The sequence below is a fragment of the Colobus angolensis genome, unplaced genomic scaffold, assembly GCF_000951035.1.
Source record: "Colobus angolensis palliatus isolate OR3802 unplaced genomic scaffold, Cang.pa_1.0 Scaffold4, whole genome shotgun sequence".
NCBI classification, from domain to species: Eukaryota; Metazoa; Chordata; class Mammalia; order Primates; family Cercopithecidae; genus Colobus; species Colobus angolensis.
In genome coordinates, this window is record NW_012117376.1 from 9374409 (window position 1) to 9392689 (window position 18281).

An 18281-nucleotide genomic window follows, 5' to 3' on the forward strand; every position below is an offset into this window, starting at 1 on the left:
GGAGGCTGAGACAGAAGAATTGCCTGAATCTGGGAGGCATAGGTTGCAGTGAGCCGAGATGGAGCCATTGCACTCCAGCCTGGCGACAGAGCAAGACTCCGTCTCAAAGAAGAAAAAAATCCATCTGTACAGTTCATATCATCAGATTCATTTCTGCCCTCAATAAGGCAAGATAAACTCTGCCAACTTCAAGCACTCAGTCTTTCTTTCACTATGTTTACCATATTTTAAGCTGACAACTCCCTGCTTGTTCCTATAATCTCTCCCTCAGTAGAATATTATAATACAGAACGGGCACGGTGGCTCACACCTGTAATCCCAGCACTTTGGGAGGCTGAGGTAAGTGAATCACTTCAAGTCAGGAGTTCAAGACCAGTCTGACCAATATGGTGAAACCCCGTCTCTACTAAAAAAATACAAAAATTAGCCAGGCGTTGGTGGCACTTGTCTGTAGTCCCAGCTACTCAGGAAGCCGAGGCACAAGAATCACTTGAACCCAGGAGACGGAGATTGCAGTGAGCTGAGATCGTGCAATTGCACTCCAGCCAGGGCGACATAACAAGAAAAAAAAAAAAGAATATTATGATACAATCAACTAGATTTCAGTCTCCTAAATTACAGTTTCATTCCAATCCCTTTTCCCTGGAATTACACCCAGATTGTCTTAAGTCTTGAGTGCTCCCATCTCTTCAGTCAGTTTTATAGGCAATTACCTGGTTTATTTCTATCTATGGCTGAAACTATACTCTGTATGGGGGGATTCATGACTAGATTCATTCTCAGAAAGCAGTCTGAATTCTTGGGAGAGACTTCATTATTAACATGGATACACCACCAAAAGTCAGATGACGTGTATGTGGTAGAGGACAACAAATAAAATATTTGAGGCCCCTTCCCTTTGTGCTGAGTACCTCACTATATATACTACATCTATCCATTCATTTAATCCTCTTTGACAAAGGTTCATAGGAAAAAATAGTCTAGAAATCATATCAATTATCCAGGATCACAAGGTTGATAAATAACAGAAGTGCAATTCAAATACGAGTTTATCAGGTCTCCTACATCATACCAATATTTTCCCCATTTTTTCTTTATTATTAATCTGTATTATCCTTTCAATTAAAAAAAAGGAGAAAGATGAACTTACCTACAAATAGAGGAAAGCACATCTAATTCTATTCCAGCATATGCTCCAAAATCAAACAGAAACAAACAAAAATGCTTTGCTTGCCACGCCACACCAAAGGGAGCTCTTCAGAGCAATCTGTGCTTGATTTCTCACATCAAGCCATAAATAAATGCCCAAGAGGCATACCAAGTCCATCATCAAGTTCAATAAACCCAACATGACACTTAAAGAGAATGAGTCCCATCAAAATGCCTACTGGTAAAAACAGAAAAAAAACCAAACCTGACAACTTGGAAAGCGCTAGCTCCTCAATCACCACATGAGAGTAACAGAGAGAGCCCATTATAGTCCCCTTAAAACCGTTGCCCCAACTGCGTTAGGTTCAACATTAATTTCTTTCACACTTCCACTGGCAATAAAGGAAAGAAGTGAAAATCTCAAATCATTAGAGAACAGCTGCAGCCAGAACAATGTCAAAACAAAAGGTCATTGTTACCTTTGGGGAATCTTAATTCCCTCTCCACATTTTTCAAGTCAATTCATCTCCCAATCAATGGTATATGACAATGATACAGCACATTAGTGAAAGTGTTTTAACACCCTTTATCTTGTTGGGATTAAGGAGTCACTAAAACATTTACTAAACACTTACTATATTATAGGCAAAAATATATCCAAGGGTTAATTAAACATGGTCCTCCCAGTCAAAAAACTCAAGACCCTAAAATACCCACATCATTCCCATTTCAGGGATAAGGAAATTAAGGCTCAAAGACTAGGCGACTTGCCAAGAAGCCAGTTAATGGTAGAGCTGAGGCTATAATTCATTCATTCATTCATTCAGTGAGATTTACTGAACACCCACCCACTATACCTCAGGTATTATACTATGCCCTCACTCATCCAAACAGCCTAACCATTCCACAATTCCATGCACTAAGTGCAACAACACTCATTTTTATTACACGCCACTCTAATTCATTTACATCACTAGACTGGAAGCAATCTGAGGGCAGCAAGGGATTATGTTTCTCTTACCTCTGTGTTCCCACCAAAAAAGCTAATCAGAAAATAGAACTCGATAATTATTTGCTAAACTGAATCCACTGCTAAATATATTTGAACGTCTATCATAAGCAAGAAACTCTGAAAGCATAATGTTGAAAAATTTCTATTCTCAAAATTTCATAGTTTAGTGCTGGAGGGCAGAAGACAGCAGAAAAAAAAAAAGAACTTTATAACTGTATAGGGTTGCACTGCCTAATAAGATAGTCACTAGTCATGTAGCTGTTTTAACTTTCAACTTCAATTAGTTGAAATAAATAAAATGAAAAAGTCATTTATCAGCACAGATGTAGTATAATACAAAAATACATTTGTCCCCCTTCCTGGCAAAGAACTTCTAAAACTCCTGGGATTTACTAAGTGATAGGAGTGTATTCTGTTATTCATAATACGCCCCTTTGATTACACCTGCGTTTACGTTAATGAGGTGATAGAGTGGGATCCCTAGATAGCCTCAGGATGGACTAGTCACCAGAAAGACCAAGTGATTAGATGGCTAGAACTTTCTTTTTCTGTTTTGAGACAGGATCTTGCTATGTTGCCCAGGCTGGACTCAAACTCCTGGAGGGCTCAACTTTCCCCCCGTCTCAGCCTCCCGAGTAGCTGGAACTATAGGTGCTCACCACCACGCTGGCTTAGAGGACTGGAATTTTCAGTCCCACCCACCAATGTCTTACTTCTAGGAAGAGGAGGGTTGGGAGCTAGAGAGTGAGTTCTATAAAAACTCCCATACATGAGATTTGTAGAGTTTCTGGGTTGGTAAACACATCCAAGTGCTGGGAGGGTGGCATACCAGAGAGCATGAAAGCTCCCCACCACACCTTACCTGACCCCACTCCACTCCAGCTATACCCTGCCCTATGCTATACTCCAGCTATACCCTGCCCTATCTCTTCAATTACTTGGCTATTCCTCAGCTGTATCCTTTATAATAAACTGGCAAAGAATAGCATTGAATCCTATATATACTATGGTTTTCCTATACATACACCCCTAAGATAAAGTTTAATTTTTTTTTTTTTCTTTTTCTTGAGACAGGGTTTGTTCTGTCACCCAGGCTGGAGTGCAGTGGCATGATCTCGGCTCACTGTAACCTCTGCCTCCCAGGCTCAAACAATCCTACCCCCTCAAGTTGCCTGGCCTATAGGTGCACACCACCATGACCAGTACATTTTTGTATTTTTGTAGAGATGGGGTTTCACCATGTTACCCAGGCTGGTCTCGAACTCCTGAGCTCAAGCGATCCACCCACCTTGTCTCCCAAAGTGCTGAAATTACATGTGTGAGCCACCATGCCTGGCTGTGAAGTTTAATTTATAAATTAAGCACAGAAATAGATTAACAATAATAATAACAGGCCGGGCGCGGTGGCTCAAGCCTGTAATCCCAGCACTTTGGGAGGCCGAGAAGGGCGGATCACGAGGTCAGGAGATCGAGACCATCCTGGCTAACACAGTGAAACCCTGTCTCTACTAAAAATACAAAAAACTAGCTGGGCGAGGTAGCGGGCGCCTATAGTCCCAGCTACTCGGGAGGCTGAGGCAGGAGAATGGCCGGAACCCGGGAGGCGGAGCTTGCAGTGAGCTGAGATTGCACCACTGCACTCCATCCTGGGCGACAGAGCGAGACTCTGTCTCAGACAAAAAAAAAAAACAAAAAAACAATAATAATAATAGCATAATGTAGTAACAGTGATCACACACTGTTGCTGTAACTTCTGCAGTTAGAAATTCAACAGCAAAACTAGTATGAATTTTTCCTTCTTCACAATTTCACACATAGAAGATTCATTCTTAGAGTAGATCTTAGCAACCACAGGATAGGATTATGTTTTCTTTCCTTAATTTTAGATTCCAGGGGTACATGTTCAAGTTTGTTATCTGTGTATACTGCATGATGCTGAGGTTTGGGATATGAATCATCACGTTACAGAAGTCCTGAGCATAGTACTCAAAGTTAAACTTTTCAACCGTTGTACTCCCCCTTCCCTCAGTTTCCCCTCTAGGGGTCCCCGTTTTTTCCTTATTAAGTCGAGAACTTTTACCTTTTGACTTAAAGGAAGCACTTTATGGCTTCTCTCAGGCATATCAAAATTGCCAGCATCACTATTACATTTTGGGGCCATTAAGTAAAATAAGGGTTACCTGGAACACAAGCACTGCAATAGCAGACAGTCGATCTGATCACTGAGAAAGCTACTAAGTGACTAATGGGTGGGTAGCATACACAGTGTGGATGAACAAAGGGACGATTCATGTACTAGATGGAATGGGGCAGGACAGCGCAAGATTTCATCACCCTGTAACTGCAACTTAAAGCTTATGAATTGTTTCTAGAATTCTCTCTTTAGTATTTTCAAACCTCAGTTGACCTAGGGTAACTGAAACCGTGGAAAGTAAAGGCACAGATGAAGGTGGACTACTGTAAAGTGTTTTCCTGACTTCTGTAAGCCATTCTGGCAAAGTCTCAAACCTAAGGAGGTGGTCATGGAACCCCTGTTTACAGCTGATTGGTCAGAAGTACAAGTGGCCCAGGACTTGCAGCTGGCATCTGAAGAAGGGCAATTTTGCGGGACTGAGTCCCTTTAATTTGAGAGATCTAACACAAGCTCCAGATATATAATGTCAGAATTGAACTGAGTCGTTGGACACCCAGTTGGTGTCCAGAGAATTGGGGAGTTGGTTGGTGTCAGAAAACAAATCACAGAACATAAAGAATATTTTCATCATCACAGAAAGTTACATTGGAATGAGAGGGGAAAGAAAATCTAGCTTAGGTTTGAATATTAGGAAGGGCTCTTCAACTCAGTGGTGGCTGAAGTATTCTGAGAACAGGACATCTGGGAAACTAGCTCAAATTAGAATCTACCTACCTGAGCCAAAGATGTTAAAATCTGATCAGACCAGAGTTATTTTCTAACTCAGTCCTTTCAGGCTGAGACTTAATGATCTTCCCGCTTTATGGGCAGAGAAACTAAGATACACTGTAAGGAAGTCAACTGATCAAGTTATACCGATAGATCTCAGGATTAAAACTCACAGTTTCCACCTAATTGTGGCTCCCTGAGCTTTCCCTCTGAGGCTTGTCTCAGCCCAGCTGTCACACTGACAGATTCACTTGTAAGCTGTCAGTCACAATCAGAGGCATCACCTGACAGGGTATGGATAAAGTGAGTTAAAGATTGACTGCTGGAAGGTCACAGGCCTTTAATTCCACACAGTCCCCAAAGTGTCACATATGCCCGAGTTAGAATGGGACTTTCAGGCACTGGCAGCTATGGTAAGTATATTAACAAGAAAACCTGTGCTCAGACAGAAAGAGGTGAATGTCCTATGGGGTGAGGAAGAGTTCGATGTCATTCAATCCGAACCAACATAAAATGAGAAACTTAATTACAGACTGCTGACTGCCAGCTTGAAAACTGCTGGTAAACCATTTCTAAAGCAAAGATGTAATTTGCAGAAGAGTAGTCTACAAGGTTAGAGGCAAGGATTTATTATCCAAAGATCACCTCTTGGATTTTTTTTAATAGAAAAAACTTAAAAAAAAAATTCCAAAATTCAAAGTCCTTCTTCCATGTACATTCCTTCCTTAGCAAAACCAACTCCCCAGAGGTGACCAGTGTTAATCTGTTAAATATTCCTCCTGCCTTTCTTCTAAACATAGGCAATAATTTAAAATATATAAAGAAAAAAGATATATAAAGGCATATGTACACTTGCTTTAAAAAGGTAGGGAAGGGAGATGTTATACAAAGTCTTCTGGAACATGTTTTTAAATTTTATTATCTTGAACTTCTTTCCATGTCAGTATTTTTTTTTTTTTTTTAAGGGACAGGGTCTCACTCTGTTACCCAGGGCTGGGGTACAGTGGCACAATCATAGCTCACTGCAGCCTCTAACTTCTGGGCCCAAGTGATCCTCCTGCTGCCACACTCAGCTAACTTTTTTGTAAAGACGGTGTCACAAGATTCTTCAGGTGTCATTTTTCCAGCCAGAAGCTGCTGTGGCCAGCAGCACCTTTGCCCAAGTTTTGCTTGGGCCTGCCGGGCTCGTTCGGCCCACTTGGCCTGGCAGGCTGCACTCAGTATTGCTTGGGGCCACTAGGCCTGTTCCATCCACTTGGTCTAGCGGACTGCACTCTGTTCATGCTACCATCCCAGATCCCACTCCTGCCAAGGGCGAGCCAGGCTCGGAGTGGCAAGGGGTGCGTGAGTGAGTGAGCATGGGGTCCAGCCACTGCGCACAGGCAGGCACACTGGCTGCTGTGGCTGGGCAGGCAGCTCCAGATGCTGGCACAGGCACCAGCTCCATGTGAGACTGTGGCTGGACCAGGCATATCACAAGTGGCTTCCACTGTGGACTCTGGGGAACATGGTGGTGCCCAGAAGCGTGGAGATGCCAGGAACCGCAAAGCCCCAAAGAGGGTGTCACAGCTCTGGCTCAGCAGGGAGCCCTTGGGTCTGTTATAGCTCTTTCAGTCCCGCCATTCAGCGAGTCCCAAGTTCTTGTCTTGCATCCAGGAAGAATGAGGTATGCAGACAACTGGAGGGTGAGCAAGGCAAAGAGTTGCTTTATTAAGTGATGGTACAGCTCTAAGGAGACCCAAAGTAGGTAGCTCCTTTCCACAGGCAGGACCTGTTGAGTGCAGCTCTCAGCAGAGAGGAGACCCAGAATGGGCAGCTCTTATCTGCAGGCAGGTCATCCCAACATCTGCAGCCCTCGACAGAGAGGAGACCCAGTGTGGGTAACCCATTTCCACAGGCAGGTCCTCCCAGTGTCTGCCCAAGTCTGGCTGAGTCCAGGGTTTTTACAGTCTTCAGAAGTGTGTGCTGACTGGTCCATGGGCAGCCATGGGCAGGCCCAGAAAAAGCACCTTAAGTTCTCACTCTGGGCCACAGACTCCACCTGGAATTGAGAGCCTGGCCCCTATGCTTCAGGCCATCCCTGGCTTGAAGGTGGGCTTCACCGAGACCTGCCCCTTTCCACCCAGGAGCCTGTCTGCCAGGGGCACCTGCAGGCCCATGATGAGTCACCCTCAGCACCCCTTTGGCCTCCCTCTTGTGCTCACTGGCACCCAAAGTCTGGAGGGGGTCGAGGTGGTAGGAAGCTGGCATGTCAGCACCACCCCAAGGCACGCAAACCCAGCCAGGCTGTAATAGTGCCCAGGCTCGGCTTCAACTTTGCTCCAAAATCAGAGCAGGAGTCAGGAGCGGGAAGAGGCCAGGCAGTGGGAGCAGGCACTTCTGAGCCTGTGGGGGAAAGGGGTCTTCCCGGACCTCCAAGAGCGCAGGGATGCCTGGGTCTGCAGCTAGGGCTGAGTGATTGCAGCTGCACCCGTGAGGGTGGGCTCCCACCCCACTAACTCATAAGAGGGCAGGGATCCCGCTGTTCCTGGCTCCTGCCAGCTCCATGGAACATGCAGCCCTGGCTGCACGGCCCCACTATGGCTGGCATTTTTGAAGCAGCTGCTCTAGACAGGCCTCCATTACCATCAATGGGGTCTTGCTATGTTGCCCAGTCTGGCCTTGAACTCTTGGCCTCAAGTGATCTTACTGCTTCAGTCTCCCAAGTAGCTGGGATTACAGGTGCATGCCACCACTCCTGGCTCATGTCAGTAAACTAACATCTATTCTGTTTCATTGATTCTAAGAGGCACTTTCTTTTCCTCTCACTTTAATATCTCTGAAATTGGAGTGCTTCTTATAATCAATGATGTTTTACAACTGTTATCAGTCAGGTAGCAGTGTGATGGAATTGTGTGAAAACCTTCCATTGCATCTTTCTGGTAAGATGAGGCATCAGTGTGTCTTAGAAATACAGTCATTCTTTTAATCATCTGCATAGTCTACAAAACAGATGCCCATAATTTATGTAATTCTCTACTTACACTAAGTTCTCCAAAGAATTTCTGGATTAAAGGGTAATAAGCACACTAAAAATGTTAATAGGCATTGCCAAAGTCTGTGAAATTATGCTCCTGATAGAGAGTAAAAGTGTCCATTTCTAACACTGGGTATTAACAGCAATCTTTTAAAATATTAGTTAATCTCAAAGATTTTAGGAGTGTTTTAAATCATTTTTTAAAAACATTTGATAACTTTGCTGCCCTATGTGAAAAAAAAATTTTTGAGATAATTGTACATTTATCTGCACTCAAAAGAAGTAACACAGAGGTGAGGCCGGGCGCGGTGGCTCAGGCATGTAATCCCAGGTGACTTTGGGAGGCCGAGGCAGGTGGATCACAAGGTCAGGAGATTGAGACCATCCTGGCTAACATGGTGAAACTCCGTCTCTACTAAAAATACAAAAAATTAGCCAGGCGTGGTGGTAGGCGCCTGTAGTCCCAGTTACCAGGGAGGCTGAGGCAGGAGAATGGCGTGAACCCGGGAGACGGAGCTTGCAGTGAGCCGAGATTGTGCCACTGCACACTCCAGCCTGGGCAACAGGGCAAGACTCCGTCTCAAAAAAAAAAGAAATAATACAGAGGTTTTATGTACACTTTATCCAGTTTTCTCTAATGGTGACATTTTGGAAAACTATAGTACACTATCACAACCAAGATGCTGGCATTGATACTGTGGTATAAGAAATACATATACGATCTTTGTCCCTAGTTTCTGGCAGAGTTCCTAAAACCCACGGACTATTCTGAGTGATAGAAGTGTCTTTTGTTATTCATTAAGTCCCTTAATGAGGTGACTATTGGTGGGTCCCTAGATAGCTTCAGAAACAGAGAAATCAAGGATGTGATTAGATAGGGTTATCCCAGCTACTTGGGAGGCTGAGGCAGGAGAAACGCTGGAACCCAGGAGGCAGACATTGCGGTGAGCCGGTATCGCACCACTGCATTCCAGCCTGGGCAACAGAGCTAGATTCCCTCTCAAAAGAAAAAAAGAAATTTCAGCCCTACCCTCTGACTTCTGGGAAGGGGAGAGGGGCTGGAGACTGAGCTCTATCACTGAAGGCCAATAATTTAATCAACCATGTCTATGTAACAGATCCTCCATATAAACCCCTAAGCAATGGAGTTTGGAGAGTTGGTGAATACATCCCTGTGCCAAGAGGGTGACACACTCCAACTCCATGGGGACAAAGGCTTTGTACTCGGAACCCTTTGGGTCTCACCCTGTGTACTTCCTCATCTGACTGTTCATTTTTATTCTTTAAAATAAACTAATAGTAACTATAGCTTTTTTTTTAGTTCTGTGAGTCACTCTAGCAAATTACCAACTTTGGGGCGAAGTGCTGGGAATCTCAAAACTTGTAGCCAAGTGAGACAAAAGTGTAGGTAATCTGAGGATCCAATATTGGGGTTGGCATCTGAAGTGAGGACAGTCATGTGGGACTGAGCCCTTAAGCATGTGGAATCTGACACTAACTCCCAGGTAGTTAGTGTCAGAATTGAATTGAATTGTTGGACATCCAGTTGATGTTAGAGAATTAGAGAACCGGAGAATTGGTTGGTGTAGGAAAAAACATCTCAGATAAAATCAACTGGCTCTTGTTCAGATTTCCCCAGTTTTACCTGTACTCATTTGTGTTTGTGTATGTGTATGTATTTAGTTCCACGTAATTTTACCACATGTGCAGATTCATGTATACACTGCCACAGTTAAGATACAGAACAGGTCCCTCACCACAAGGATCCTTCCTATTGCTACTTCCTTCCCCTCCTTAATCCTTGTCAACCATTAAATAATTTGTTCTCCATTTAGATAATTTTGTCATTTCAAGTATGTTACATAAAAATCTTTGCAAATCATATATTTGATATGGGACTAGTATCCAGAATATATGAGAAACACCTAACTCAATAATAAAAACAAAAATAACCAGGCAGGTGTGGTGGCTCACACCTTTAATCCCAGCACTCTGGGAGGCTAAGGAGAGCAGATCACTGGAGGACAGGAGTTCAAGACCAGTCTGGCCAACATGGCAAAACCCTGTCTCTACTAAAAAGTAGCAGGGAGTGGTGGCACGTGCTTGTAATCCCAGCTACTGAGGAAGCTGAGGCATGAAAATCACTTGAACTCAGGAGGCAGAGGTTGCAGTGAGCCAAGACTGCACCATGACACTGTAGCCTGGGCAATAGAGTGAGACTCTGTCTCAAAAAGAGAAAAGGATTTTGTATTAGTCTGTTCTTACACTGCTAATAAAGACATATGAGACTGGGTAATTTATCAAGGAAAGAGATTTAACTGACTTACAGTTCAGCATGGCTAGGGAAGTCTCAAGAAACTTAACAACCACGGGGAAAGGGGAAGCAAACACGTCCTTCTTCACAGGGCAGCAGGAAGGAGAATAAGTGCCCAGCGAATGATGGTTTTATAAGGGGTTTCCCTTATAAAACCATCAGATCTTATGTCACTATGATGAGAACAGGATGGGGCAAACCACCCCCATGATTCAATTCTCTACACCTGGTCCCTCCCACAACACATGGGGATTACGGGAACTACAATTCAAGATGAGATTCGGGTGAGGACACAGTCAAAATGTATCAGATTTGAATAGACATTTCCCCAGAAAAGATATACAAATGGCCAATAAACCCAAGAAAAGAGACTTAACATCATTAGCCATTAGGGAAATTCAAACCACAATGAGATGTCCCTGCACATCCATTAGGATGGCCATACCCAAAAAGATAATAACAAGTGTTAACAAAGATGTAAAGAAAGTAGAACTCTCATACATTGCTGGTAGGAATGTAAAATGGTGTGGTCACTTTGGAGAAACAGTTTGGCAGTTTCTCAAAAAGTTGAACACAGAGTTACCATATGATCCAGTATTTCTACTCCTAGGAATATACCCAATGAAAGCAAATAGCCACACAAAAAGTTGTACACAAATATTTATAGCAACACTATTCATAATACTAAAGAAGTAGAAACAACCCAAATATCCATCAACTGATGGAATTGTAATAATTTGTAATGGCAATAAAAAAGAATGAAGTACACATTATAAAACAGATGAACCTTGAAAACATGCTAAGTGAAAGAAGTCAGTCATGAAAGACTATATACTGCATTATTCCATTTATAAGAAATGTATCTCTACTAAAAAATACAAAAAACTAGCCGGGCGCGGTGACGGGCGCCTGTAGTCCCAGCTGCTCGGGAGGCTGAGGCAGGAGAATGGCGTAAACCTGGGAGGCGGAGCTTGCAGTGAGCCGAGATAGGGCCACTGCACTCCAGCCTGGGCGACAGAGCAAGACTCCATCTCAAAAAAAAAAAAAAAAAAAAAAAAGAAATGTAAAAAATAAGCAAATATACAGAGACAAAATAGAATAATGGTTGCCTAAAGCTGGGGGCTTACAGAGAATCTGGAGTGATGGCTAATGGGTACAGGGTTTCTTTTTGGGGTGACAACAATATTCTCAAAGTAGATTGTGGTGATGGCCACAGAACTCTGAATATACCAAAAAACCACTGAATTGTACACTTTAAGCAGGTGAAATGTGTGGTATGTGAATCATATCTCAAGTAAAACATAAGAATGCTATATAAATGGAATCATAAAGTATATAACCTTTTGAGATTAGCTTTTTTCACTCAGTATAATTTCTGGAGATTGATTCAGGTTGTTGCATGTATGAATATTTTATTCTCATTCCTTTGTATTGTTGAGTAATATCGCATTATATGAATCTACCAGTCTAAGTTACTTTTTAATCATACTGAGAATGAGTATCTTTTACTAATAGTACCAAGTAATATTCTTTTCTCCTGTGAGTTGTTTTTTCATATCCTTGGCACCTTTTCCTAACACCCCCTTTGTATTAGTTCTTTATCATATGTACTACAAATTCTTTTTCCCAACTTAACTCTGCTTACAATGATTTTTGCAATTAAGTTTTTAATTTTTATGTAGTGAAATATTCTTCTAGATTTTCTTCTAGTACTCTTAATGGCTACTTTTTAAAAAAATTAAAACCTTTAATTAAATCTTAACTTATTTTAGCATAAGAAGTTAGCAAGTAGAATCTTTGGATCCACCAGCAGTGTGATATAGTAGAAAGATCCAGGGGCTAGGAATCAGAAGGATTGGGTTCTAGTCTTGGCTATGCCACTACCTAGCCCACTCTGGGCAGACAACCAGTCTGTGGAACCTGCCTTTTACGCTTAACATAGTTTTGGTAAATAAATAAGATTATAGACTTATAACAGGGTTCTCAAAAAATGTTCAACAGATGCCTCTTTATGAAAAAAACTTAAAACATTATATATATATGCTTGTATCACTTACAATACTATTCTCATTTCATGTGCTATCTACTAGAAAACTCACACTGTCAGCCTCAGACAGAGGTAGCTTGCCCTCCCGCAAATCCTGTGTCTAAAGAAGTCAAGTGATTTGTCTAGGGTCACAGGTGAAGTCTAAGGAGGAGCTGGTTTCAGAAGTAAACCCAATTAGCTATACCCCAGCCTTCCTCCTGAGTCAGAGACCACCATTCTTCTGTCCGCTTAAAATGAACTGTCATCTTGTATTCATATCTATACATTAAAAAGAAAACAAATGAATGAAAAACTACTGTCTGAAAAATGTACAGCCTATAATTAGGAGGTGGTGGGGTGTTAGCAGAGAGTAGAATCAGAGGGCTGAATTTCAAGTTATAGGCTCCTACCTTGCTTCCGACAGCCTGGGATTTTGATAAAGGCCCCATAGTCTGTCACCATAGCAACCTATAAAGATGGGGGAAAAAATCAATGTCACATAAATAAGAATCTTTCTTTTGTAGCAATTAACCTAGTCTCCCCAAATTTGTACTTCATATTGACTGCCTCTGTGTGCTACAAAACTGCCTAAAAATGATGCTCTGTCAAACATTCTTTCTGGTTTTTTTTTGAAATTTAGACTGACAGGTATGTATGTACACATTAAAAACACTGGTGAGATTAGAGTGTTGTCACACGGTGTGATGATACTGAGGAATACCCAAATCCTATACCCAGTAAAAACAACAATGGAGTTTCATGAACAAAGGGAACATTTGATATTACCAAAGGAGTTTCATGAACAAAAGGAACAAAAAGCAAAAAGCCAGTTAATAAAGTTATGCTTTATATTAGCTAGGACTGAGGCCTCCAAACCCAATACAGAGAACTTTAATAAATTTGGGATGGATCATGCAGGGCATTCCTCCCCTCATACCTGAACTTCAAATCAAACCAGAGTATACAGTCTGTTACATTTAACTCCAAGTCTGAGTCTTGGGTTTCATCAAGACAACTAGATAAAAAGCCAATACATACACATCTGACAGAACCTGATCTAATCACAGAGAAAGAGCTGTCCCCCCAGTCTTCTGCAGAGTTGTCTAAGATGAAGAAGTTAGAGGCTTGATGGGTCGATGTAACAGGCAACCAATAAATGTTCGTGATGAAAGGCCCAGAACCCTTGCCAGATAAATCATTAACCCAAGCTCTAACTCTCTCTTCCCGCTGTAGCCTACCCCATCCCCCCACCTGTGGATTGAGGGTAATGTTGTCACTATATACTGAATTTAACACTAAATGTTTATTTGTAAAATATTCAATATAATCTTACATATATAAACTTTATTCTTTTCAGTGGTTTTAATTAGCTGCGTCATCTTGAGCACTGTTTCAGCTTCACCATAACTAAAACAAGGAGAGTAAATAAAACAATCCCAACTACACTGCTATTTACTAATATATACTAAATACTCACTATATGCAAAATAATATTCAAAATGTTTTGCATAATCCTCATGTCACTGTATGGAGTTGGTACTATTATTCCCATTCAATAGATGACAAAAAGATGCATGAAGAGATTAAGTAACTTATCGGAGGTCCAAAGCTAAATAAGTAGCAGAGCTGAGATTTGAATCCGGAATCTTAAATACACTAGAGCTGCTCACGGGCTCCCTCTAACTATAAAATTCTAATGGCCAAAAGCAATGTGGTATCCGATATCCAATCTGTTCCTAGCAACAATCCTAGAAAGCATATACAGTAGATCCTTATGCTGCAAATGAAGTGGAATAGTATAGGTGTATCTGGGTGCTATGCCATGTGCCTATAGTCCCAGCTACTCCAGAGGCTGAGGCCGGAGGGTGGCCTGAGCCCAGGAGTTGAGTCCAGCCTGGATAACATAGCAAGACCCCATCTCCAAAAAAGCATTTAAAAAAATAAAAGAAAAAATAACAGTATAGGTAAAGAAAGTGAACAGGCTTTGGAGTGAAAGATGTGGCTTCTAATCCTAGCTCTGCCATTTCCCACCTGTGGGATCTTGCACACGACTTGCCTTTCAGGGCCTAAGTTCCCATTTGTTCTCACTTTGCTGCTGCAGATAACAAATGACGTACATAAAGTGACTGACATAGGTATATGGCACATAATGGACATTCAACAAAGTGTAGCTTTTCAATAATTTACAGTCTAACACACTGAAGCACAAAAAGATTAGTGACTGGTAGGAAGGCACACAACTACTTAAGAGTTAGGGAGGCCAGGTGCCGTGGCTCATGCCTGTAATCGTAGCACTTTGAAAGGGCGAGGCAGGTGGATCACCTGAGGTCAGGAGCTCGAGACCAGCCTGGCCAACATGGTGAAACCCCGTCTCTACTAAAAAAATACAAAAATTAGCTGGGTCTGGTGGTGGGTGTCTGTAATCCTAGTTACTCGGGAGGCTGAGGCAGAAGAATCACTTGAACCTGGGAAGCAGAGGTTAGAGTGAGCCAAGATGGCGCCACTGTACTCCAGCCTGGGCAACAAGAACAATACTTCGTCTCAAAAAAAAAAAGGAATAGAAACTCGGTCCCTTGACTACCTAGTCCAGTGCCTTATACTTCACCAAATATCATCATTACCCACTTCAATGTTAGGATGGAAATAGATAAAAACTTTCATTCTCATTTTTTAATGGAGACATTGGGACGGAGCACTTGAATTAACTCTCCAAGACACAACAGGAAGAATGGCTTACGAACCAAAAGCTCTAAACTCATGTTTTATACTGATGAACATGCTATGCTGGGTTAGGAACCAGAGTCCCAAAGAAACAGTACAATCACACAGACACTTAAAATCAAGGCAAGGTAGAGCCAATGAAATGCCTTTAGAGATTAGCTGGTCCAGTTCTACCATGTTTCAAATGAGGAACGTAGAGATCAGAGATACAAAGTGCTTACCTGAGTTTACAAAGCAATTTGTTCTTTGTAAGAGAGGGCCACATAATAAAGATAAGTCTCCCAATTTTTAATTGAAATAAAAGCAAATCCCTTCTTTCTGGACCAACTGAAGGCACTTTAGTTTTTGTTCCACAGTTCTAGAAAGAGGACTGAAAAGTCTCATACTGTGTAACAACATTATTAAAGAGCATAATCATCCAACAAACTTGAAAGTAGCATCTGGGTCAGGCACAGTGGCTCACACCTATAATGCCAGCACTTTGGGAGGCTGAGGCAGGTGGATCACTTGATGCAAGGAGTTCAAGACCAGCCTGGCCAACATGGCAAAACCCCATCTCTACTAAAAATACAAAATTTAGCTGGGCATGGTGGCGCATGCCTGTAAGCCCAGCTACTTGGGTAGCTGAGGCACAAGAATCGTTTGAACCCAGGAGGTCACGGTTGCAGTGAGCCAAGATCATGCTACTGCACTCCAGCCTGGGTGACAGAGCAAGACTCTGTCAATAAATAAATAAATAAGTGAATAAATAAATAAATAAATCTGGAAGTTAGAGCCAAAATCACCTCGTTGCTGTAAATTAAGACAATCTCACTTTTCAATCCTGAAGCTCCAGTGTCACATTACAGTCTTTAGAGGTAATGTAACAGACCTTAATTTGGCCTCTCCCAAAAGGAAAGGTTAATATGCTCCAGAATGGATGCACTCAACTGTTTAGGCATTGTTTCAGATTTCTAGCGCCAGGTGTTTTCATCACTGTGTCTCCTAGAGTGCAGTCACACCTGCCATAGATGATCATGCAGACTGCCTGGTGTCCCAACAACAATTAGTCAAATAGCTCAGGGGAAAAATTCAATAACTATCTCAACTGAACTCATCAGAGCTTAGGTAAAATAAATTTCCCATCTTCAGATTATAGGTGGCAAATGGCCTTGAAACTTGTTATCACCATAATCTAAATGAAGAATTTGAGGCTCAGGGGCATAAGTTACTTGTCAAAAGTCACTAAGTTAGATAGTAGCACAGACAAGTACAACACAGACTTTTTTTTTTTTTACTTCTAGTCCAATCCTATTTCGACCCTACCAACATGAATCTCCCCTCAGCATTTCTTTGGCTATGGGAAGCCTAAGCCAAATCCCAAGTCTCACTGTTATGCTTGTACCCACTACCATGTATTAATACAATGCACTCTGCTACCAACATGCTTCTCAGAGAATGAGAGGATGAATATTGGCTTCTCAGCTACTTAATTACTAGGTCCCAAATCCCTGCTGAGTTCATCAAGAGAACTGCTGGGACATGGGCTGAAACACCACCTTCTTAAAGGACAACTAGTCCTATGAGGCTTGGGCTCCACTTTAAGCACCTACCTACTATGTACAAGATACCATGTCAGGTACTGTGAAATAAAGACAACTTTAAAAAAGGGATGCCCAGTCATTTTAAATGAATTTGAAGTAGTTACCAAGACATACGAGAAAATCATGGCCTCTGCTCTACAGTAACTCACAATATAGTAGTGGTGAGAGACACATACAAGTAATAATAATACAAGACAGACTAGGATAAATGCTGTTACAGAGGTGTACCAACAAATGACCGTAGAACCACCAAATTTACCTATATTCCTCCTATAACTCAATTCAGTCAAAAGAATTCTCTTGGTTGGGTGTGGTGCCTCATGCCTATAATCTCAGCACTCTGGGAGGCCAAGGCAGATGGGTCACTTGAGGTCAGGAGTTCGAGACCAGCCTGGTCAACATGGTGAAAACCCATCTATACTAAAAATACAAAAATTAGCTAGATGTGGTGGCATGCGCCTGCAATCCCAGCACTTTGGGAGGCCAAGGTGGGTGGATCACGAGGTCAGGAGATCGAGACCATCCTGGCTAACACAGTGAAACCCCGTCTCTACTAAAAATGCAAAAAATTAGACGGGCATGGCGGCAGACGCCTGTAGTCCCAGCTACTTGGCAGGCTGAGGCAGGAGAACGGCGTGAACCCGGGAGGTGGAGCTTGCAGTGAGCCGAGATGGCACCACTGCACTCCAGCCTAGGTGACTGAGCGAGACTCCATCTCAAAAAAAAAAAAAAAAAAAAAAAAAATTCTCTTATGGGTCTTTTTGGTCCCTCCATACATTTATGTATACTTGGACAACCCCAGCTACAGTTTAGCAGAAAGTAAACTTGGAAAAAGGATCTGATTTAGAATCCTAGCTTTGCCATTTATTAATCAATGGGCGATTACTTAACTTCTGAGAAGAGTCTCTTTATCTATCAAAAAGAGTTAACAATTTCTTTAGAGAGATTCAATAACACAGAATGTGTGAAAGTGCTAGTATAAATTAGGCTTACATATTTTTTTTTTCAATTTTAATATAACTCCTCTTCTTTGTAAATATTGGGTACTCATTAAATGTTCATCGGATGAATATTCTGAAAAGTTTCTTCGTTCCAATTTATCATATTTCTCTTTCCCTAACTCCAAGTCACTTCTAAACCATCCCTTTTCAAAATGTGCTACGGAAATAGTAAGTTAGAACTATAAAGTTCTCTCTGAACATTCCTAAAGACCATCCATCCTTGATAGTAATATATAAAACCTACACTAATTCAAGCTCCATCTCATAGAAGAAAAAGCTGTAGGTGGCCGGGCACAGTGGCTCACGCCTATAATCCCAGCACTTTCGAAGGCTGAGGTGGGTGGATCACCTGAGGTCAGGAGTTTGAAATCAGCCTGGCCAACATGGCAAAACTCTGTCTCTACTAAAAATACAAAAAATTAGCTGGGCGTGGTGGCTGACGCCTGTAGTTCCAGCTACTCCGGAGGCTGAGGCAGGAGAATCACTTGAACCTGGGAAGCAGAGGTTAGAGTGAGCCAAGATGGCGCCACTGTACTCCAGCCTGGGCAACAAGAACA

At 42.1% G+C, this 18281-nt stretch overlaps 1 protein-coding gene across 11 annotated transcripts in view; it reads right to left on the reverse strand.

Moving 5' to 3' along the window:
* The window catches only part of ZCCHC17 (zinc finger, CCHC domain containing 17), a 73493-nt gene that overhangs the window by 33677 nt on the left and 21535 nt on the right, over positions 1-18281 (reverse strand). For 9 of the 11 annotated variants that reach the window (XM_011955469.1, XM_011955473.1, XM_011955468.1 and 6 more), the window contains one exon: positions 12830-12887. In XM_011955469.1, the coding sequence (XP_011810859.1) occupies positions 12830-12887 (58 nt within the window). Of the gene's footprint in view, positions 1-12829; positions 12888-13756; positions 13799-18281 lie in introns of those variants that run through there. The other 2 variants (XM_011955476.1, XM_011955472.1) reach the window with 1 other exon arrangement.